Here is a 24,142-nt window from a genome sequence, read left to right on the forward strand (position 1 = left end):
TTTCCAACCCATTTCTACTGAGAAGGAACCAAACACATGAAGATTAGAACAGCTGGAACAGGATGAGGAGGAAGGCTAAAGATTCAAGTGTGTTTGTGAGTCAAAGATAGAATGAAGACAAAAATTAATAGCAAACACAGAGTTGATTCAAAAGAGCATTTATTAGATCCAAACAGGCTGCAGGAATTTTACAGACAGCTTTCATTTTGAAGCCTTTTGACATTATTATGCAGTTCTACAAACAGCCAGCAGGTGTCTCCCTTCTCCCTCCTGCTTCATTGCAGTTGGTGTTGTTGCAGCAGCTGCATCAAAGTGATTCTCTGCATCCAGAGGCTGTCATTCCTCACAAAGATCCACTCTGTTCATTCATATCCTCTGGAGAAAACAGGCTTTATGCTCAGGAAGTTTCTACTAGTTTCACACATTCTATAAAATGAGGAGATTCAACTGGATTTAGATGAAACGTCTTTAAAACTGCAGCTAAAAATGCTGTCAGCATGAAAAAGAACAGAGTTTTATTTACAAAACACCAAAGAAAAATAAATTTCAGTCAGAAAACTGTGGAATATACGATCAAACCAAAACTCTGAGTCTTTCAAACTGAATGAGTCAATATTTGATCATCAACAGAACAGAGATGATAGAAAAATGATTCAACTGAGAGACTTTTGTTCACTAACTGAGATCAGACGGGATTTCTGCTCCAAAAACTGACTTCAAAGGACTTGAATCCAAACCAGTGAGTCATGTGACCACAGCGTTTGTCCGTGTCAACACCATGAACATTCTGGTCACATGACCATGTTGGAGGTTTCTGAATGAAACTCTGTGTTTGTTTGTCAATGAGAGTTTCTTGTGAACAGAAATCAAGTGTGAAACATCTGGAACCAGAATCTTGTGATCCAGAGTTCTGGTTCTTTCCCTGTTCCAGAGACAGAACCAGGATCCAACGCCTGACTCTGTTTTCCCCTGACCCACACATGTCATCCAGAAATGTTCTGTCTGATCAATGATTCCCTCAAACCTTGATTGGTCCATCCCAAACTCACATCTGTTCATCTAATGTAGATCAAAGAAGAAAGTGATGATCTAGAAAAGAATCTGTTTGTCTGCAGGTCTGTTTTTCTCCAGATCCTGGAGCTGCTGAACATCTGAATCCAACCCATGTTTCAGATCAACACTCCAAGTTAGAATGAGGAGAGGAAGTGCAGTTCTCCATCAGTCCACCGGGGGAGCTGCAGCACAATAACTGTCCACTTGATGCTCAGAGAGACAGTGGAGCTGATCTCAGATCAGTTCCTGCTGCAGCTCTGACACTCATCTCCACTTCCTCTGATTCCTCCATCACTCTGCTCTCCACCTCCCAGGAACACCGTCCAGTCACAACATCTCTGCAGACCAGCTGCTGCTGCTGCTGCTCCTCTCTGCTCCTCCAGGAGGAACATCAGTCCTTCCACCTGCAAAGAGAAAGTAGAGAGACAGAGATGAAGGAGTGTCTCCTGATCCTGGTCTGTCAGTCAGTGATGCAGCACAGCAGCAGAAAGAGCAGCAGGAGCTTCAGTCCTGTTCAGAGCAGCAGCTTCCTGTCATCTTCACCTGTTGGAGCTTCTGCTGCTCTGATTGGCTGACTGTTGTCCTGAAGCCTGTCATCATTCTCCTCAGAGCTTCACTGAGAAGCTGCAGCTTCACAGGAAACTCTGCATCTTTGCTCTCAGACTAACTTTAGGACCAAACATCTGGAAGCAGCTGGACTGACTCCAACCCTCTACTGACCTCAGAGTCTGCAGTTTGGAGTTTGGACTCTCCACCAGATCCTGGAGCTGCTGTACATCTGAAGACTGAAGGTTGTTGTATCTCAGGTCCAGTTTTGTCAGGTGTGACGGGGTGTTCTTCATAGCTGAGATCAAACCAGCACAGCTGATCTTTGATAATTTGCAGAACTCCAACCTAAATCCAGAACAAATAGTTGAGTTTAAAGACAAAGTTCAGGTTTTTCATCCTTCACTTCTTTTAAAGAGTTCAGAGCTGACGAAAATCCGAAATCTTAGAAAAAGTCCAAAGATGTGAAGCAACAGCAGCAGATCAGAAGAGTCCAGCAGAAGCAGAGAAGAAGAACATTCAGGAACATTCAGGACAACATGCAGCTGCTTCAGGAAAGAAGTCCAGATGTGTGAAAGTCAAACATCAGCCTGTGGCTGCATCCAAACCAACTGATGTTTCTGCAGCAACAGCAGAAAAAGTCCACTTCCTCTTTCTGCTCAGCTCTTCAAACAGCACTGAATCATGGGAGAATTTCAGCAGCATGATGCTGGAAAGTCTTCATCACAGTTTTCAGGAGATGATCTTCCAGTCCTTCTCTGCTGCAGCCCTTCAAGCAGAGACTTTCAGCTCCAACAGATCAAAGCAGAGAGAAGAAGGAAGTGATGAGGAAGAGTCAGCAGCAAATGTTGGACATTGATCCCTGATCCATGACTTCAGCTCTGAATGAAGAGTCAGAAGCTGCTGGGAGCTTTGATGGATGATGTGTTGATGTTTGTGGATGAAAAGGTGAGGATGTTTGTGGAGGATGTGTCTGTCAGAGCAGCATCCAGCTGCAGCATGACTCTGTCACTGTCTGCTCACAAACATCAGCCGCTGGACTCTCAGCTGCATCTGCTGAAACACAGCAGGACTCAGAGTGCATGTGAGCGTGCACGGCTGCTTCTTCTGCACGCGCTTTAAAGGAGTCTGTTGGAGCAAAGACACAAAGAAGAGCTGATGGCTGCAAGCAGAACTTTGTGGAGCACAAATGTCAGCAGACAGCTTTGAAACAAGCAGCTGCAGGAAGAAAAGAAGTTCTTCTGCAGATCTTTGAAGAGAACAAGCAGCTGCAGGAAGATGCTGCTGCAGAGCAGAATCTGGACATTTCTGCTCACTGTGGGTCAACACAACTTTGTCATCATATTGATCTGAACACAACTGAAACATGGAGTCTGACCTCAGAGTCTGCAGTCTGCAGTCTGGACTCTCCAGGACACCACACAGATGAAGAAATCCTGAATCCTTCAGATTCCAGTTCCTGCTCAGGTCCAGTTCTGTAAGGTTGGACGGGTTTTTCTTCAGAGCTGAGACCAGAGATTTACAGCTGATCTCTGACAATCTGCAGTCTATCAGCCTTCAATCAGACAGAAAAGTGTGTTCAGGAGCAGTGATGCAGCTGTAGGTCCAGGAACTTGGTAAATCCAGTCAGGTGGGACCCGCCCTGATGACAGACTGACAGATGACATTTTCAGTGTTTAGCAATTTTTGGGGGGATTTTGACCCAAAAACATGATGGTAAATGAAAATGCAATGGATTAGAAGTGACTAAAATTAAGTTCACACAGACGACGAAATGAAATGTCCTTTATCATAATCAGATTGAATTGTTTTTCTTTATCTCATCTTTATCTATCTAAAATGCCTTTTCAAATGTCTATTTCCTATATCTCCAGCCTCCTTGTTAAACTGGAGAGGATGCAGGCTGATGTTTGCATGATGAAGCATGCCATGCAGCTATAGGCTGAAGTCAATTACAGTCTTCGCGCACTGACAGCTGACGTGGATCGGCGGGTGAATACGCTGGAGTGCCACACCTCTGAAGGATCAGTGGCCTTGCCTGTTTGCAGTGGTGGAGGTACGGAGAGAGGGCCTGCTTCCCTCATCAGGCCATATTCCGGAGCAGCGCGAGAGCAGAGCACGGCAGCCATGAGCAATACAGTGGAAGCGAATTCTGTTGCCGGAATGACTGTGTCTACTCTGGATGCAGAGCTGGAGCTAACAGGGGCAAGCCCATGAAGTGTTGCGATACGCTTTCCAAAGTAGATGCATGTTGTTAAGTAGAACCGGCGACCGGTTGTCAATGCTAATGTATTGACAACCTCACGATCTGAGTCACTTAAACAGAGTAAGAAAGTGACCAACGAGACTGTGACTGACACAGCTGCCCCCGGTAAAATCAAAACTGTCCGGGCAAAGTTAGTGTTTGCCACAAGGTTTGACCCAGCTATGTATGGAAGCATTTGTGTGGCATAATTGTTTTTTTTTTTTTTTTCAAAATGAAGCTGGATTTGTTGACTCAAAATGAAAAAGAAAAAGCAATCCACCATGCTCTTCCTTTTTTTACTTTAACACCACTCATTCTATTGCTTAATTAAAATGATAAAGAAAATAGTCTTTAACATTTTATTTTCTAAAAGTTATCTGGTAAATATGTCGCAAAATTCAATTCGAAATATTTAATTTGATCATTAAAATGGATTAACAGTAATGCTTTTTCATTTTCACAATGTAACTGCCTCAAATGACTCATAAATAAAATTAAAACTCAATCCTTCAAAATGCTTTTTCATTTTCTTCTTTATAATTGCAGTTTCATTATGAAAATGAAAAAAGATTTCTGGTACTGACTTTTATTATGAAGTATGTTACAGAAATGCTTCCATAGCTCTGGACCCTGATGTTTTGGCTTTGTATCTTAAGGAGAAGCTAGGTCGTGAGGTGTTCTGTCAAAAGGTTGGTGCCGCAAACTTGCAATTCAGCTCTTTTAAAGAGTAACCTTACACCAAGTGTCAGAAGCCATCAAGATGCTCAGAGATAACATAACATATCATGTGGTGGAGATCACGTTACCATTGAGCAACTTAAATATGCTAGCCAGAGGACTTTTCTGCTTCTTGACATTTGTTTTACTGAATTTTTAACTCATGGGGTATTACCTGCCTCGATGATGTCTGTTTTGCCTGTGCCTGTTATTAAAAACAAGACAGGGAAGCTTGACTGCATCAACAGTTTTAGTCCTATAGCATTAGCCAGTGTCCTCTCAAAGGTTTTGGAAATAATTTTATCTCAAACAGTGAATCATTTTATTTTATCTTTTGATAATCAGTTTTGTTTTATAGCTCAACATGGGACAGACATTTGCATTTTTGCGCTAAAAGAACTCTTTTATAAGTACAGACAAGATAATTAATCTGTACTTATGTGTTTTATTGAGATTTAATTAAAACAGCTGGTGCAGCACAAGTAGTTTGTTTGTTGGAGCAAGAGTAAAATACTCTCCAAGCTTTAAGAGATTCTATCTATGGTTTTATTATTGTCTTAACGATTCAAGTAGCAAAATCATTTTAACTCTCACCAATGTAAGATTTGGAGGTTTTTGTATAGTTGCCTGTTTTAAACTTTTAATTTTTTCAGTCAGCAGTAGTTTTATAACAGTTTTTTAATTTTTATACTTGGTCATTTTATGTTATTGTTTTTATGATTTTGTTTCATAATTTTATTGTTTGAATGTTTTTATTTTTATTCTTTAGTCTTTCATCTGTTTTGTGTTCATTGTGGCAAATGCACCTTGATTCTGTTATAATAAAGCTTCTTCTATTACCTGCATAGCAAACAAAATTACTATGGCAATTTAGCAATATCAATACAATTTTAATCAAAGTAAATTCAAAACAACTACAACACAACAACAACAATACAATTATGTAACATTGTCGTTCTGTAGTCATGTCATCAATCAGTCATCTGTACACACCATATTGATCTGAACACAACTGAAACATGGAGTCTGACCTCAGAGTCTGCAGTCTGCAGTCTGGACTCTCCAGAAAACCACACAGATGAAGAACTCCTGAATCCTGCAGGTTGTTCCCGCTCAGGTCCAGTTTTGTGAGATTGGATGGGTTTTTCTTCAGAGCTGAGACTAGAGTTTCACAGCTGATCTCTGACAAACTGCCATAGATCAACCTAAAATTAGAGAGAAAATTGTGTTCAGGAGCAGTGATGCAGCTGGAGGTCCAGGAACTTGGTACATTCAGTCAGGTGGGGTCCCGCCCTGATGACAGTCTGACTAATTAAATCTTGACTGTTTACCTGCATTGCCACATTGTTTTTTAATTTCTTTTGAATTTTAACCAAAGAACATGATAGTAAATTAAAATGCAATAGATTATAAAAGACTTTATAAAGAAGTTAAAACAGAAAAGGACTTGAACGTAATTTTTTTATCATGAATTAGTTATGACCAAAACCGTTTCCAAAATTCATGGCAGAAATGCAGATTAGACTGACAGTTGGAAAAATTGAATTATGGAATCAAATAAACATGACAATTTAAAATCTAATAGATTTTACTTTGATTTAAAAAATGTCAGATTAAATTGTATGTCTTCATCTTGAATCATAAATTGAAAAATGAATTTTTAAATGATATAATCACATTACAAAGTGAAATTTTCATTGAGAATTGAAGATTACTTTAAATTAAGTAAGTAAACAAAAAAGTTTAAATGCCCTAGAGATATTTTACAGAGGATAAAAATTAGAGAAAACAAAGCTGCTGATTTCTGAAAACTTGGAAAAGAGACACTGAAGAATCTTCCATCAAAGCTAAATTAGACAGAACCCTGGTAACCCTTGTGCTATCGTAGACACTTTAACATTGGGAGTTGGGTCATCTAGACCCACAAGACAGTGCTCTGAACCTGTTTTTTTTCAATTATTTGTGAACCTCACTGGTGTCCATTGATTACATGAAATCTTTCCACCTTTATCCACCTTTGTCATGTTAGGAATAACACATCAATGTAGGGGTGGGGTCATCTAAGATAGCACAAGGGTTAAGAAACATAAACACAGAAAATCCTCTTCTGTGTTAAAGAGAAATACACAAACAGTGCTGTTGTTTGACGCTGATGCTGTGATACTAATGATGCTAATAATGCTATGCTATATATCACCAAATAACTATATTTGCCAAAATTGAACACTCTGCTAATAAGAGAAATTTTTAATCGTCAGCAGGTTGTCTAGATTTAAATATTTATTTCCTATCATACTTTCTAAAGAAAAGATGCACTGAAAGATACAAAAGACCATGATGCAACCATTTTCAGATATCTAAGACAAGGCATTTATATTAGAAACTAAACTGAATATTAAAGTAAAAGCTTTTAAGTTTCAAAAGAGAACAAAACAGAATGCCAAGCTGTTTGATCAGTTCCATTTAAACCTTGTGCAATGAGCTGATATCAATTGTGAATAAATTCAAGAGTAAAAACTCAAAAATTTGTGAGTATACATATATGTAGGTGGTGAAAAAAGTCATTTATAGTGTATCTAAGCCTCTAACATACATATGTAACTTATCATTACGAACTGGGAGATTCCCAAACCAAATGAAAATAGCCAAAGTGATTCTCATCTATAAGAGTGGAGACAAACACCAATTTACAAACTAGACCTGTCTCTCTTCTTCCACAATTCTCAAACATTTTAGAAAAAATATTTAATGAAAAATTAGCTTTATTTATTGAAAAACACAACATTATAAATGATAACCAATATGGTTTTAGAGAAAAAAGATCAACCTCATTGGCTATCATTGATGCTGTGGAGGAATTCACAAATGCTCTGGACAAAAAGAAATATGCAGCTGGAATTTTCATTGACTTAAAAAAAGCATTTGACACTCTCAATCATGACATCCTACTTGACAAACTGGAAGTGTCTGGGATAAGAGGACTAGCGCTAACTTGGGTCAAAAGCTTTTTAACGAGAAGAAAACAATTTGTCAAGATTGATGAATATACATCAGAAACCAAAGAGATAAGTTGTGGTGTCCCACAAGGATCAATTCTGGGCCCGCTGCTATTCAATATTTACATAAATGATATATTCAATGTTTCAAAGCTTATTAAACTCATTATTTGCTGATGACACAAACATGTTCTATTCTACAGACAATCATAGGGAACTTATCAATGTGGTAAACACAGAGTTAAACAAAATAAAATTATGGATGGATTACAACAAATTATCTTTGAACCTAGATAAAACCAAAGGGATGTTTTTTGGAAACTACAACGCAAATAAAGAGCTCTCAATTGAAATAAATAATGTCTTAGTCGAAAGTGTTCTGGAAATCAAATTCTTAAGGGGTTTTTATAGATGACAAACAAAATTGGAAGCAACACATCAGACACATACAAACTTCTTCTTTCTCTTTCGGCTTTTCCCATCAGGGGTCGCCACAGCGAATCATCCTTTTCCACCTCACTCTATCATGAACATCTTCTACCCTAACATTAGCCAACTTCATGTCCTCTGTCAAGACATCCATGTATCTCCTCTTTGGCCGTCCTCTTGCCCTCCTGCCAGGCAGCTCCATCTCCAACATCCTTCTACCAATATATCCACTATCCCTCCTCTGAACATGTCCAAACCATCTCAGTCTTGCTTCTCTGACTTTGTCGCTAACACAGGCAACATGAGCCGTCCCTCTGATGTACTCGTTCCTTATCCTGTCTAACCTGGTCACTCCTAAAGAGAACCTCAACATCTTCATCTCCGCTACCTCCATATCACCCTCTTGTCTCTGTCTCACTGCTACCGTCTCTAACCCATAGAGCAGAGCTGGTCTCACCACTGTCTTGTACACCTTTCCTTTGAGTCTTGCTGACACTCTTCTGTCACACAACACTCCTGACACTTTCCTCCACCCGCTCCAACCTGCCTGCACTCGCCTCTTCACCTCTTTTCCACACTCCCCATCACACTGAACTGTTGACCCCAAGTACTTAAACTCCTGCACCTTCTTCACCTCAGCCCCCTGTAACCTAACGCTTCTACCTTGATCCCTCTCGTTCAGACACATGTATTCTGTCTTACTACGACTGACCTTCATGCCTCTTCTTTCCAGAGCAAACCTCCACCTCTCTAGCTGTTCCTCCACCTGCTCTCTACTCTCACTGCAGATTACAATGTCATCCGCAAACATCATTGTCCAGGGAGATTCCTGTCTTACCTCGTCTGTCAGCCTGTCCATCAGCATAGCAAACAAAAAAGGACTCAAAGCTGATCCTTGGTGTAGTCCCACCTCCACCTTGAACTCCTCTGTCTGACCTACAGCACATCTCACCACCGTCATACTTCTCTCATACATGTCCTGAACTACTCTGACATACTTCTCTGCCACTCCAGACGACCTCATACAGTACCACAGCTCCTCCCTCGGCACCCTGTCATACGCCTTCTCTAAATCTACGAACACACAATGCAGCTCCTTCTGACCTTCTCTGTACTTTTCCATCAACATTCTCAAAGCAAAAATGGCATCAGTGGTGCTCTTACGGGGCATGAAACCATACTGCTGCTCACAAATCTCCACCTCTTTCCTAAGCCTGGCTTCCACTACTCTTTCCCACAGCTTCATTGTGTGGCTCATCAACTTTATTCCTCTATAGTTGCTGCAGTTCTGCGTGTCACCCTTGTTCTTAAAGATCGGAACCAGAACGCTTCTCCTCCATTCCTCAGGCATCTTCTCACTCTCTAGAATCCTATTGAACAACCTTGTTAGAAATTCCACTGCTGTCTCTCCTAAGCACTTCCATACCTCCACAGGTACGTCATCAGGACCAACGGCCTTTCCGCTCTTCATCCTTTTCAGAGCCTTCCTAACCTCATCCTTTCCAATCTCTGCTACTTCCTGCTCCACAACAACCACATCTTCCTCCCTTCTTTCCCTGTCATTTTTCACGTTCATCAGCTCCTCAAAATACTCCTTCCATCTTTTCTGTACACTCTCCTGGGTTGTTAGCACCTTTCCGTCTCTGTCCTTAATCACCTTTATCTGTTGCACGTCCTTCCCATCTCTGTCTCTCTGTCTGGCTAGCCTGAACAAGTCCTTTTCTCCTTCCTTTGTGTCTAACCTGTCATATAGTTCATCGTAAGCTTTCTGTTTGGCCTTTGCCACCTCTCTCTTCACTCTACGCTGCGCTTCCTTGTACTCCTGTCTACCTTCCTCAGTCCTTTCTACATCCCACTTCCTTTTAGCCAACCTCTTCCTCTGGACGCATTCCTGTACTTCCTCATTCCACCACCAAGTCTCTTTACCGTCTTTCCTCTTTCCAGATGACACACCTAGCACTTTCCTACCTGTTTCCCTGATAATCTCTGCTGTAGTTTCCCAGTCATCTGGAAGCTCATCCTGACCACCCAGGACCTGTCTCAACTTCTGCCTAAATTCCTCAAAAGTTTCTTCATTCTGTAGCTTCCACCACTTGGTCTTCTTTTCTGTTTTCCCTCTCTTCTTCTTCCTGACCTCCAGAGTCATCTTACACACCACCATGCGGTGCTGTCTGGCTACACTCTCTCCTACCACCACTTTGCAGTCAATAACCTCTCTCAAATGACCTCGTCTGCATAGGATGTAGTCCACCTGAGTACTCCTACCTCCACTTCTGTATGTCACTCTATGTTCCTCTCTCTTCTGGAAGTAAGTGTTGACTACAGCCATTTCCATCCTCTTCGCAAAGTCCACCACCATCTGTCCCTCCAGATTCCTTTCCTTCACACCAAACCTGCCCATCACCTCCTCATCACCTCTATTGCCCTCACCAACATGGCCATTAAAGTCTGCTCCAATAACAACTCTCTCTCCTCTGGGGATACCCTCTATGACCTCATCCAACTCACTCCAGAATCTCTCCTTCACTTCTAACTCACAGCCAACCTGTGGCGCATACCCACTGACTACATTCACCATCACCCCTTCAATTTCTAACTTTAGGCTCATCATCCTGTCTGAGACTCTTTTCACCTCTAGAACACTGTTTACAAACTCCCCCTTCAGAATCACTCCTACCCCGTTTCTCTTCCTATCAACACCATGATAGAACAGTTTGTATCCTCCTCCAATACTACGTGCCTTGCTGCCCTTCCACCTTGTCTCCTGCACACACAGTACATCTACCTTCCTTCTCTCCATCATGTCTGCCAGCTCTCTGCCTTTCCCTGTCATTGTGCCAACGTTAAGAGTCCCTATTCTCAAACCTATGTTCCTGCCTTTTCCCTTCTCTCTCTGGCCACGGACCCTTCTGCCTCCCCTCTTTCTTCGACCAACAGTAGTCAAATTTCCACCGACACCCTGTAGGTTAACAGCATCGGTGGCGGTCGTTGTTAACCCGGGCCTCGACCGATCCGGTATGTCAAAAGTGTTGTGGATGATTCGCATGGTTATTTTGGCAATTTTTACGCCGGATGCCCTTCCTGACGCAACCCTCTCTATTTATCCGGGCTTGGGACCGGCACAGAGACACATACAAACTAAAGTCTCAAAACAAATTTCAATCGTAAATAAATCTAAACATATATTAAGATACAACAGTAGATATTTATTGTACTGTTCTTTAATATTAATATATTTCACTTAATGTATAGAAATTTGGGGGAATAATTATAAGAGCTCACTACATCCTCTCTTTTTACTTCAAAAACGAGCCGTCAGAATTGTACATAAAGCCGGATATCTTGATCATACAAACAATCTATTTTATCAATCTAGACTTTTAAAACTGCATGACCTTGTTGATTTTTTACACTGCACAACTTTTATACAGAGCCAGTGGGAAATCGTTACCATTCAATATCCAAAAACAGTTCTTAGAAAATGAAGGAGGCTACAAAGTGAGGGGATATAGGAACTTCAAGATCAAACTGAGAAGAACCACAAAGAAAAGTTTCTGTGTGTCGGTGTGTGGCACTAAACTTTGGAACGGTTTAAGTAATGAGCTCAAAAACTGTTCAAATATTCAAATATTCAAGAAAAGGTATTATGAAAGTCTAATTTCAGGGTATGAAGATAAGAGGGTTTAAGGATCAACAGGTGTTTGAATAATTCCAAATACATGTGTGAACTTGATAATGGTGAAATAATCAAAGCTCTTTTAATTACAACTAATGAGTATTACATTGTAATGTGCAATAATGATAACTGAAAGGTTTGAATTGCAACCAATAAGCCATTGATTTTGTTTACATGATCTGCAATGTGTAGCAATAATTACTGGTTTAATGTTATCATGTGTTCTAATGATAATCAATGATTATTACAAATCAGTACCGTTACTGTTTACTGAAATCATGAATGAATCAATCATTACGTGGCACTGGATTTTGTTACTTGAAGAGAATCTATCTGATCAGAACCGGATTTAAAACACTGTAAAACTATCAAATGAATGAACTCAGTAGGGGTGGGATTATATAAGCTTATACTTATACTTATATCCTTTCTTACAACTTTCTCTTCATTTTTCACAGTTTAGACCTCGGGTTGGTAAATGGTAAATGGCGTATACTTGTACAGCGCCTTTCTTCCTACAAGGACAAAGCGCTTTACAGTCACAGACCCATTCACCCAGTCACACACACATTCACACACTGATGGCGGGTTCACACTTGGTCATCACTAGTTTTTGGCATACACGCACATACAAATGTTTACTCATGGCACCTCTTCAGCCCGGCGTCTAAGCCACGACCCCCTCATTGACAGCCAAACGGAGGGATTTGTTTTGTCTGTTATATAATTTTGTCAGTCTTTGAAACAGCTGTTCCTAATTTAACATGTTTGTTTTTGGATTTTCACTGTATAGTTTATAATAATAATAATAATAATGGATTGGATTTATCTGCGCTTCTCAAGACACTCAAAGCGCTTACATTTTGTCCATTATTCAATCACTCCTTATTCATACTTGGTGATGGTAAGCCTCTGTCAGCCTGCCCTGGGGCAGGCTGACAGAGGCGTGGCTGCCATTTCGCGCCTACTGCCCCTCTGACCATCACCGGGATCATTCATGCACATTCACACACCAGTGGAGTCACACTGGAGGCAAGGAGGGTGAAGTGTCTTGCCCAAGTTTAAATAAATGTGAAAATAAATGTGAAATTAAATGAAGGACATGTGAAATATATTGTTAATTGAAATAATTGTTTCTTCTGAGTAGAATGCCTAATTAGGTGGGAGTGGCAAAAAGAGGTATATGAGGAGGTACCGCATTCTCACAATGGCAGAGGAAGGAAGAGTTTGAGTGGAGAGAGAAATAGGCAGAAGGAGTGCCAGTTTGAAGCAAACACAAGGAAGGTGAAGTGATCTGAAGTCAAACAAATATGTACCGGTATGCTTTTTTTGCCCTCATCCCTGCTTTATTTTTTTGTATGAAACAAGTTTTTGTTTTCCTGTTTTTCTAGACTTCTTAAGAGAACCCTGCTGCAATCTGCCTCTGCATGTTTACTCGATTTTTTCATTTCTTCACCAAAACTCTCCTTTCTCTGATTTTCCTCTCTAGTCTGCACTCACACTTGTGTCTGTGTGTGTGTGTGTGCACGTGCATGCTCACGTGCTCTGCTGTGATTTGAACTTTGGCCTTTCAGCAGGTTTGACCAGGAGGACTAGTCTGTCATTAGTTTGAGATCATGTTTGTTTTCTGACTCTTTAAGCTCAGAAATCTATCAAATGTTTTAACAGCTGAACCTTTTGTTGCCACTGCAGACTCCTCAAAGAATCAAAGATTTTCAATTTCTGGAAAATCCAGAAAATCTTTTAATCCAAACCTTTCAGCTTCAGTCAAGAACTACAAATGTAGAAATGAACCAACCAGCAGCTTCAATGTTCTGACCTCAGAGTCTGCAGTCTGCAGTTTGGACTCTCTAGTCCAGAACAGAGAACCTTCAAGGATGAATTCTCCAGGTTGTTTCTGCTCAGGTCCAGTTTTGTCAGGTGGGACGGGTTGGACTTCAGAGCTGAGGCCACAATTTCATAGTGAGTCTCTGAGAGTCCACATGGTTCTGAAAGTCTGTAAAGAGAAACAAAGACAGAAACAGGTGATTTTATGATTTCAAGGGAGGTAGGGAAGCGCTATACATGTATACGCCATTTACCATTGTGGAAATCAAGACATCCTTTCATTCTGGACCATCTGCATTGTGTTCAAACGTTTCAGAAGGTTCTGTGTGGATTTAGTTTGGACAGCTAAGAAAACGTAATCTGTGTGAAAAACAAACTGATTTACGTCTTTCATGTGTTTTATTTCTTTTTTTTTCTTTTTTTTCTTTTTTTTTTTTTTTTCTAACTTGTCCTGTCCAACAGCTGGGCAGACAGATGAGAGCTGAGGGCCTCTTGTGTTGGACATATTTTACTTTAACAAGAGGGGTTATTAATCTTCAGACAAACCAAAGGTATGTCTGAATAAACCCCTTTTGTAATTGAGGCCAAACTTTATTAATTTCAATCATGTTTGAAAATCTTTGGTGTTGGACCGGACGGAAAAGGAAAGAGGGGAAGAAGAGAGAGGGACGTTAGAGAGAGGGGGGGTAGGAGGGTGATAATAGGAAGGGAAGGGGGGTAAGACCATGAAGCAGCATAAAGCAATAAGTTTACTGGTTGTTAATCATTATGGTAAGGTTCAAATGTAGTACAAAAAGGGCGGTGCCTGTCCACTCACACACAAATGTTATAAACACACCTGCTAGCTGCAAAAATGTCCACCTGTCGACATGTACACAAAACAGATAGTGTTCACACGCATACTTATGCCTTAAAACCAACTAGTGTGAAATATTTCAGTCATTCAATCATGCAAACTGTTAGTGCAAAGGTGAGCTAACACCTGTGCTCAGGTGAGTGTTTATGTTCTTCTAAAATGGATGGTGGAACGTGAAAAGAAGGAGGGAGAGTGCCCAGCCATCCCCACCCCAAGACCCCCACCGCAGCAGCAGCGGCAGCCGGAATCCCCCCAACGCCACACGGGAACCGGCAGGGAACAACCGCCGTCCGGGCGACCAAGCCCGCCACCCAGGCCAGGGCCAGCAGGACCGCCGCAAGGCCCCCAGAGCCAGAGAGCAGGGAGGCACGGAGGGAAAGAGAGCGCCGCCCCAGCCCAACCAGGAGAGCAGCCCCCCCGCTGCGCCGGGAGAGCCCAACGCAGAGCCCCACCGGAGAAGGACGCCCACAGCCCCAGACGAGCACCCCACCACCACCCAGGGGTTCCAGGCATCCCCCCGCCCCAACCCCAGGTACGAGCCAGGACCCCCCAAGGGAGACCCGCTCCGCACTCCAGGCAGCCATCCGCCCGGCCCACGGTTGGCCCGCCGCCCCCGCCCAGGAGGGGGGAACCCCGGGGAAAAAAGAGGGCCCACAAGGGGTGTTGTAAATATGGCCCGACCAGGCTCGGCCACAGTTGGAAATTTGGCGGGGCCCAGCGCTCAGGAGCAAGGTCCAGAACGCACCCCCGAGGGACACGAACACCCCCGGCTCAGATGTAATGTGAACCCCCCACCGCGCGGAGAGAGCACCGCCGGGCCCAGGAAGCCGGCACCCCGGGGACACGGCCGCCGTCGCAAAGGGGCCCGTACCCCCCACCTGGGAAGAGGTAGGGGACAGATGGTCCTAGGTCCCACCTTCCTTGCAAAATGTGTGTGCGTGTAGGTGTGTTTGAGAGGGTGTGTGTGTGCATGTGTGTGTGTTTATGTTGGGATGTATATATTGAGGGGGGAGGGGTGTGTGTACTAAGGGGGGTGCAGTTAAAAATTGGCGGGAAGGGCACTAAGGGGACATCTCCTGATTACTCACAGTGACGTCCCCTCACCCTCCCCACCAAGGGGCCCTAAATGTCTAAGGTGCGGTTAAAATTGGCGGGTAGGGTGCCAAGAGGACATCTGCTGCTTGCTGGCAGTGATGTCCAAGCACCCCCCTACCAAGGACCCTACATGTCTAAGGTGCAAATAAAACCGAAAGAGGGGGGGCCCACTCCATACGGCAACCATAGGAGGGGGGCCACTGCCTAGTAACCCTCCCCCCCCCCCCCCCCAAGGCTCATCGCAGGCTAAGCCCCCCACCCCCTCACCCTAATATGAGGTTATATGAGGAAGGGGGTAAGTTGGTGGTCAAACAGCTGTCTCCCGCCACCCCCCCCCAGCAAGGGGGCCAGGCCCACCCAGCCCAGGGGCCCCACCCCCGGAGGCGCCGACACCCCAGGCCCAGCACCACCCACCCCACACAGAGAGAGAGGAGCCAGAAAGCGTCGCCCCCCCCCCCCCCCCGGAGCAAGCCCAGGCCCCCACCCCCAAACGCCGGCCCTAGAAGAGCTCTGGTCAGGCCTCGACGGGACCGAGGCAGCCAACCGGCCGGGGAAACCGCCGATGGCCATGTGTTTTATTTCTAATCATTTTCAAACCTTTCCTTCTTTGTGAATCAATCTGAACACTGATCTGATTTATCATCGCAATTACTTCTTCTTAAGTAATGTCTAATTATCCTAAGTTTGATACGTCATTGTATGAATGTATAACTGATGATTGTAATGTTTTTGTGCATTAATCTTATTTGATTGCTTGAAATAAACAATTTCAAATCAAATCAAATAAAAACTTCTGGACTCACCTGAACTTTCTGCAGTTCCTTACAACTGGGATCAGTCTCCGTTTACCCTCAGCTGATGTATTGTACTGGTTCAGGTCCAGCTCATCCAGAACCTCCTCTGACATCTGTAGAGTGTAGGCCAGAGCTGAGCAGTCGATCTCTGAGAGTTTCTTCTTTGATTTGTTCTCTGACTTCAGGAACTCTTGGATCTCCTGATGAACTGAGAGGTCCTTCATCTCCATCAGACAGTGATAGATGTTGATGCTTCTGTCAGGAGAAACTCCTTCACTGTTGATCTTCTTCAGGTTGTTGATGGCTCTCTTGATGGTTTCTGGATTCTTTTTTCTCTGTCCAAGCAGGCCTCCTAGGAGTCTCTGGATGGTTCCTAGATCCTTCTCTGTCTGACCCAGCAGGCCTCCTAAGAGTCTCTGGTTGGACTCCACAGAGAGACCATGAAGGAAGCGAACCAGCAGGTCCAGGTGTCCAGTTTTACTCTGCAGGGATTTCTTTATGACTCCACTCAGAAACTCATCCAGGGATGGGTTCTCCATGTTGTCCTTTAGAAAGTCCTTAATGACCTTTACCTTCCTCCTGGAGTAACAGTGGAACATGTAGACTGCAGCCAGAAACTCCTGAACGCTCAGATGAACAAAGCTGTAGACCGGTTTCTGGAAGATCCCACACTCTCTTCTGAAGATCTCAGTACAAACTCCAGAGTACACTGAGGCCTCTGTGACATCCAGACCACACTGCTGCAGGTCTTCTTGGTAGAAAATGATGTTTCCTTTCTCCAGATGTTCAAATGCCAGCCTCCCCAGCTTCAGAAGAACTTCCCTGTCAGTCTCTGTCAGCTCTTGTGGACTTGTCTGATGTTCCTGCTGGTACTTGTTCTTCTTCCTCTTTGTCTGGACCATCAGGAAGTGGGAGTACATGTCAGTCAGGGTGGTGGGCAGCTCTCCTCTCTGCTCTGTGGTCAGCAGGTTCTCCAGAACCACAGCAGTGATCCAGCAGAAGACTGGAACTTCACACATGATGTAGAGGGACATGGAGCCCTTGATGTGGGAGATGATTTTGCTGGACAGCTCTTCATCTGGGAACCTCCTCCTGAAGTACTCCTCCTTCTGAGCATCATTGAAGCCTCGTACTTCTGTCAGTCTGTCCACACATGAAGGAGGGATCTGATTGGCTGCTGCAGGTCTGGAAGGGATCCAGACCAGAGCTGAGGGCAGCAGACGTCCCTGGATGAGGTGAGTGAGCAGCACGTTGACTGAGGACTTGTGTGTGACATCAGACACCAACGGACTGTTGTTGAAGTCCAGAGAAAGTCTGCTTTCATCCAGACCATCAAAGATGAACAGAAGTTTGCAGACAGACAGCTGTTCTGCTGGGATCTTCTGGAGTGTTGGATGGAACAGCTGGATCAGAGTGAGAAGACTGTGCTGCTCATCTCTGATCAAGTTCATCTCCCTGAAGGACAGAGGAACCACAGCACTGATGTCTTGGTTCTCCAAGCCCTCGGCCCAGTCCAGAGTGAACTTCTGCACTGAGAAGCTTTTTCCAGCTCCAGCAACTCCGCTGGTCAGAACCACTCTGATGGATCTGTGTTGGTCAGGGAAGACTTTGAAGATGTCTGGGTTCTTGATTGCAGTGTCATGGAGCTGGTTGGTCTTGGTGGTTGTCTCCAGCTGCATCACCTCATGTTGGGTGTGACCCTCTGGTCTCAGTTCCTCTGTGATGTAGAGCTCAGTGTAGACCCTGTTGAGGAGCGTTTCTCTTCCTGCTTCTTCAGTTCCTTCAGCCACATGTTCACTTCTGCTCTTCAGACTGATCTGATGTTCTCCAAACATCTCCTGCAGACCAACATCTGCTGAAAGAGCAGAGAAGAAAGCTCCTTCATGAGTGTTCCACATGTTTCCAGAAGTATCCATCAGCAGATGATCAGGCTCTGACTCACCAGCTCTGGGTCTTTCTGCAGACTGGGGTCCGCTCCTATTCTCTCTGTGGACACTAAGGAGAAACAGATTTTAAAAGTTCTCATTTGGATCCAAACAGAAATTATGTCAGATTTGCTTTAAGTTAATCCTTCAAATGTGCTCATTGAATCCAAACCTGCGTCCATGAATTTGGTGAAATGTCACATTTTAGTGGTTTAAAGGAACAGCTACTTTGATTTAAAATACATTTTTAATGACAAGAACAATGTGGTAATGCTTGAAGATGGTTGGATAGCTCAATTTGGGTAATCAGAATCCAGAAGCTATATCCAGCTATAGGAAGTGATTGGAAGCTGTCATTTCTGCAAAAGGAGTATCTACTAAATATTGATGGCATGTTTTTGTTGGGGTGCCCAAATTTACGCACCTGTCTGTTTTTGTTCCAGTAATTATTGCACAGTTTCTTTAAATCCAATAAACTTCATTTCACTTCTCAAATATCACTGTGTTCATCTGCTATATGATATATTAACTGAAATTGATGATCCGAACAACCAATGATTTATGAAGAAAAATCTTGAAAATTACCAGGGGTGCCCAAACTTTGTCATACCACTGCATATCTATCCATCTATCTATCTATATAAAAAAAATGGCCCCTCCTGCGGGTGGTTTCTCCTCCAAGCTCGGCTCCTCTACCAGAGGCCTGGGAGCTTGAGGGTCCTGCGCAGTATCTTAGCTGTTCCTAAAACTGCGCTTTTCTGAGGTCTTTCCAGGTATCTGTTGTAGCCACTCCTCCAGCTTGGGGGTTACTGCCCCGAGTGCTCCAATTACCACAGGCACCACTGTCACCTTTACTTTCCAGGCTTTCTCCAGTTCTTCTCTGAGTCCCTGGTATTTCTCCAGTTTCTCATGTTCCTTCTTCCTGATGTTCCCATCGCTTGGTACTGCCACATCCACCACAACGGCTTTCCTCTGTTCTTTATCCACCACTACAATGTCTGGTTGGTTCGCCATTACCATCCTATCAGTCTGGATCTGGAAGTCCCACAGGATCTGTACCCTTTCATTCTCTACCACCTTTGGAGGTGTTTCCCATTTTGACCTTGGGGTTTCCAGTTCATATTCTGCACACATGTTCCTGTATATTATTCCAGCCACTTGATTGTGGCGCTCCATGTAAGTTTTCCCTGCCAGCATCTTACATCCTGCAGTTATGTGCTGGATTGTTTCAGGTGCCTCTTTGCACAGCCTACAGCTTGGGTCTTGTCTGGTGTGGTAGATCTGAGCCTCTATTGCTCTGGTGCTCAGGGCTTGTTCCTGAGCTGCCAGGATGAGTGCTTCAGTACTATCCTGTAGGCCAGCCCTTTCTAGCCATTAGTAGGATTTCTTGATATCAGCCACTTCAGTTATGGTCCGGTGGTACATCCCATGCAGGGGTTTGTCCTCCCATGAGGATCTGTACTCCAGCACTGTATCCTCTGCTCTCCATTGTCTGAAACATTCTCTGAGCACACTGTCAGTTGGGGCCTTGAGCTTGATGTACTCATGGATCAGGTCTGAGCCGGCATGACATGTGATTATGAGTTATGAGTTATGGGTTATGAGTTAGGCAGTAGCTTTAAAACATTGTCGTCTCAAAAGTAGCTCACATGCCAAAAAACTGTGGGAACCCCTGGTCTAAATGATGCGTTAGCTGTGTTTGGAGCTCATGTCTGGACTGAGCTCAGAGAAAAGTTCAGCTGTTTGCTTCATCCTCACAGACTGAGCTCTGTGTCCTCAAGAGTTGTCCAACTCTTTTCTTTCCTCTCAGACCTAAAGCGCTCACAGCAGATGGTTGACCTTCCTGGATGGATCAGCTGATGTTCTTGATGTGAACATTGTTGTTCCTGCTGAGAGCTGAACTCTGCTTTGTTCACTAGAAACAGCTTCTTACTGTGAGTCTGAAGGTCCTGGTTCAGTTCTGAAGTTTGGAGGTTTATCTTTGGACCGGTCACTCTTCTTGGAGTCACAGCTGGAGGCTGCAGACTGGACTCTCTGTGTGACCTGTTGACCTCTGCAAACACCAAACCATCAGAGTGTTGGAGGATCTGCTTCTTCATGAACAGCTGATGGACTTTGACATGAACACAGACTGAGCTGTTTAGTCTGGAATAACATGACATGTTTGGATCAACAGTTTCCAGCTTTCAGCATTTTCTGTCAGTCAATCCAAACTTTTTTCTAGAAAAGCTGATTCCAATTCTCCATGTAGAAATGTAGAAATTCTGAGAGCAGAAAGTCAAACTAGAACAATGTGATGTTTGGAAAGCATGAAAATCTGAATCCTAGGAGTCTGCAGTGATTCTTCTCATTAGACTGGAGCTGCTGTCAGTCAGAGTCAGCAGTCAACATGTTTTCTTCTCCAACATCTCTGATGTCTCTCAGAGACTCTCAGAAGACTCAACTGAAAAGATCTCATCACACACATGATGCTCCAAGTGAGTCTGATCAGAGAGATCCAGAACTGAACCAGACCTCAAGTCCTTCATCTGAAAACTGTTGATCATCTCAACTAGAATCCAGCCTCCAAAAACTCTGACAAACACTCACTGTTCCACTCCTGAATGGATGTCTTTAAAGTCAGGATTAGAAACCTTTGACATGTCACTCCTGTTGGACCCCCAGCTGGATTCAGATCCAGGTCCAGGTTGGTTCCTGTGAAGAATGAAGGTTGCTGGTGTGAGTCCTGAGCTCTGACATGGAGAAGATCATGGACAGTTGGAGATCTTCATCTCACCTCTGAGCTTTGCTCTGGTTGTCATGGTTACCATCTCTGCTTTTAGAGAGAGGGGCTCCCTCCTGTGGTTCCTCCCACTGATCCATGCTGCTGGATTCACTGGATCCACATCAGCTCACACACACCTTCCTCCTTCACCTGCAGAGGAAACCCTCCTCATCATCATTTGTACATCAGGATCAAGTTTCTGCCTTGGAGCCTCATTTTCAATCCTCAACAGCTTCATCAAATCTTTGTTTGCTGCAGCAGAAAAGTCTTTCTTCTTTCAGTCAGATGATGATTCAAATGATCTGAGACGTTCTGTCTGCAGCATCAGGACTCTGATCCCTGCAGGACTCTGTGGATCTGAACCAACTTCTCTTTTCTGATGTTTTTCTGGACTAAAACTAAACATCTGGATGAGCTTGGAGTTTCTTCACTGACATTTGATCTTTGACCTGTTTTTCTTCATGTCCAAAATCAAGTCGAGCCGCTCTGAAAAATAACATGAAAGGAGTTGAAATCCAAACGACTTGAAGCAGAATTGAAGCAACATCAGAGCAAAAGCAGCAAAAAAGGATCAAAGCTGTTCAGATGTTCTTCCTCACATGAGAGCCTGTAGTTTCATCTGAAGAAGACATCAAGCTGCACTTCCTATTCTGCCCTGCAGAGGTCAGTGTTTGAAGAATTCAAAAGCCTCTGTCTGTTTTCAGAGGAGCTCATGGTCTCCTCCTGCAGAAGTGAAGATCTTCACTTTGTTTCTTTGTTTGGTTGAAAGAAAAAAAAGAATCGAAGACAGAAAAATCACAACCAGATCAAATGGGATTGAAAAAGCTGAAGCTCAGATGATTGATCCTCCTTTCAACTCCTCCAAATAATTTCATCACTTCATGATCCAGAACTCCAAACTAATGCTGGATCAATCTGATCTGATCTCAGCCAGGATCCTTTAGGATTCCAACAAAGAGGCTCCCAGCTGAGTCCTAACATTCAAGAACTTCTTCTGAAAGCCTTTGAAATGAAAACATCCATATTCTTTCCATCCCAGCTGTTCCATCAACTCACCCCTCTGTCACAAATGCAGCTGTTCTTTCTTTGACTTCTTCCTCTGGATTTTCTGAACAGTTTTGTGTCCCTGAAGTCCAACCGGCTCCAGTTTCAAACCGGTTCTGAATGCAGCCAGGAAGCAGATTCCTGTGGACTTTGGACATGAAGGACATGGTCTGACCCTGAAGCAGATCTTAAATTTGATTAATCCGACTTGCAGTCAACAGATGCTTGGTTGGTGTGTAATCATTGACTGGATTTATGATTTGATTGTTTTCTTCTGTCAAACATCAACAGATTTGGAGTTTTTTTTCTCTTCCTTTTTTCTCTAAACATCACATCATGATGGAAGTCTGAGGGAACTGGATCAGAAAAAACAGACTTTTAAACTCTGTTTCCATTTACCATCATTTCTCTTTTCTTCTCATTTTCTTTTGCTTTGACCCAAAACTCCTCAAACAGGATCATGAAGTGTCTTTGAAGTCAGATGTTTGAGAGTCTCTATCAGGGTTTGTGAAAAAGAAGAAAAAACCAGCTGCATTTGGGCGGTCGACCCATGATCGTAAGATTGCACGTTCGATTCCCGCCTTGCACGCCCATGAGTCGAAGTGTCCTTGGGCAAGACACTGAACCCCACCTTGCCTCTGGTGGTTGGCGGGAACCTGTGTTTGGCAGCGGAGCAGCCACCAGTGTGTGAATGTGTGAGTGAATGTGTGTGTGACTGGGTGAATGGGTCTATGACTGTAAAGCGCTTTGTCCTTGTAGGAAGAAAGGCGCTATATAAGTATACGCCATTTACCATTTGTAGCTTCTTTGCTCCCAAGTCTGCTTCCATGGCAACTGCAGGTCGTCAGCTGGCCCCACCCACAGCAGACTGAGGATCAGTTTTGTCTCCTTTGCACATGTACGTAATAGACTACACTATAAATACACTCATCCCTAAATGCAAACATATAGTATTCCTGTACAATTCTAATCAGTCAACCTGGAGATCTGGACAAACTGTTGGTACTACTACAATCTTGTATATTCTATTCCCATCTAACTCATATTTATATTCATATCTAACTTCTATTTATATTCATATCTAACTTCTATTTATATTCATATCTAACTTCTATTTATGACATGTTTCTATCCTGCACTTTACTGCTTGTTGCACTTTGGTTAGACACAAACTGCATTTCGTTTCCGTGTACCTGTTTATGTGTCATGACAATAAAACTAAATCTATTCTGATTTCTGTTAGAGCAGAACAGAGCGGCTCAGAGGTCAGAGGTCATCTGCTGCACCTTTCTGTGACTGCACTTCCCCTGCTGACACGCCCACAGGACACCTGAGCAGCAGCTCCGCCCCCCCAGCAGAGTCGACAGCAAACATGTTGGAATCACTATACCTTGATGACACTTTCTCTTTGTTTGCTCAAAGGCGGTTTTCAACCTACAGCTTCACAGCAGATTGAACTCAGCTGTCAGAGAGTCTGACTGGTTTAAAGTTTAAAGCAAAGGCCCTCGACTAATAGGAACTCAGCCGGACATACAAGCCACCAGTTCCCTCTGTGCTAATGGGCAATATAAACACTTTACCAAATGAGGCCGAGGAACTTTTTGCGTTGGTCATGAATTACTACAGATAGAGCTACTTATTTATGCTGACAGACACTTTGGCTAACAGCTAACACACCTGACGTCAATGTGGCGCTACCCGGCTTCTCGTTGGTAAGAGCTGACAAAGACACTGCAGCGTGCAGGAAAAGTATAGGATGTGGCCCCATATTGTACATCAACAGTAAGTGGTGTAACTCCAGCAGCTGCAGAAGCTCCTGTTATACGGAAGTGGGATGAAGCAGGAGGGGTGTTTGTGGAAAAAGCATTTTTGAAGAAGATGAAGAGTTCTGAGCGTCTTTTCTGAGCCTTTCATGAGGTTCTGTCAGCTTATTGACTTTACTGACTGAAACAGTCGGTTCAGTTTGGATTGAAACAGGGAATTTTCCTCCTGACTCTCTTGGTGATCTGGGGAAGAATTTCAGACAAGTTCGACAGGTTTTACTATCACAAAAAGAGGTTATATAACTTCAAAAAACCAGAGTGTAAATTTGTATAAACCCCTTTTTGTTACTTTATTATTTTTTATTTATTTGTTGCATTTAGTGTGTGAGGGGGGGAAAAGGGGAAGAATGTG

General features: G+C 43.4%; 2 protein-coding genes across 4 annotated transcripts in view; both read right to left on the minus strand.

Annotated features, from left to right (window-relative positions):
* The window catches only part of LOC111946428 (NLR family CARD domain-containing protein 3-like), a 104,390-nt gene extending 82,244 nt beyond the window's left edge, over positions 1 to 22,146 (minus strand). Inside the window, exon 1 of the mRNA XM_078934974.1 lies at positions 21,980 to 22,146. The gene's annotated coding sequence lies outside the window, so the exon portion shown is untranslated. The remainder of the gene's footprint in view (positions 1 to 21,979) is intronic.
* LOC110013589 (NACHT, LRR and PYD domains-containing protein 12-like) lies at positions 143 to 18,476 on the minus strand. Of its 3 annotated transcripts, XM_023962062.2 has the most exons (7): positions 18,177 to 18,429; positions 16,244 to 18,089; positions 13,482 to 13,658; positions 5,593 to 5,766; positions 2,978 to 3,154; positions 1,774 to 1,947; positions 143 to 1,457 (listed from the first exon to the last, which is right to left on the minus strand). In XM_023962062.2, the coding sequence occupies exons 2-7, from the start codon at positions 18,067 to 18,069 to the stop codon at positions 1,445 to 1,447; spliced, it is 2,541 nt and encodes an 846-aa protein (XP_023817830.2). In that variant the 5' UTR covers positions 18,070 to 18,089; positions 18,177 to 18,429; the 3' UTR covers positions 143 to 1,444. The 3 variants fall into 3 exon arrangements, with proteins under 3 accessions (XP_023817830.2, XP_078791357.1, XP_078791353.1); XM_078935231.1 differs by lacking the exon at positions 143 to 1,457 and having other exon boundaries at positions 1,819 to 3,154; positions 16,244 to 18,086; positions 18,177 to 18,476; XM_078935227.1 differs by lacking the exon at positions 143 to 1,457 and having other exon boundaries at positions 1,819 to 3,154; positions 18,177 to 18,476.
* Positions 22,147 to 24,142: the final 1,996 nt, after the last annotated feature.

Source organism: Oryzias latipes, chromosome 2 (assembly GCF_053564925.1).
Source record: "Oryzias latipes strain Hd-rR chromosome 2, Olatipes_Hd-rR_3.1".
Lineage (NCBI taxonomy): Eukaryota > Metazoa > Chordata > Actinopteri > Beloniformes > Adrianichthyidae > Oryzias > Oryzias latipes.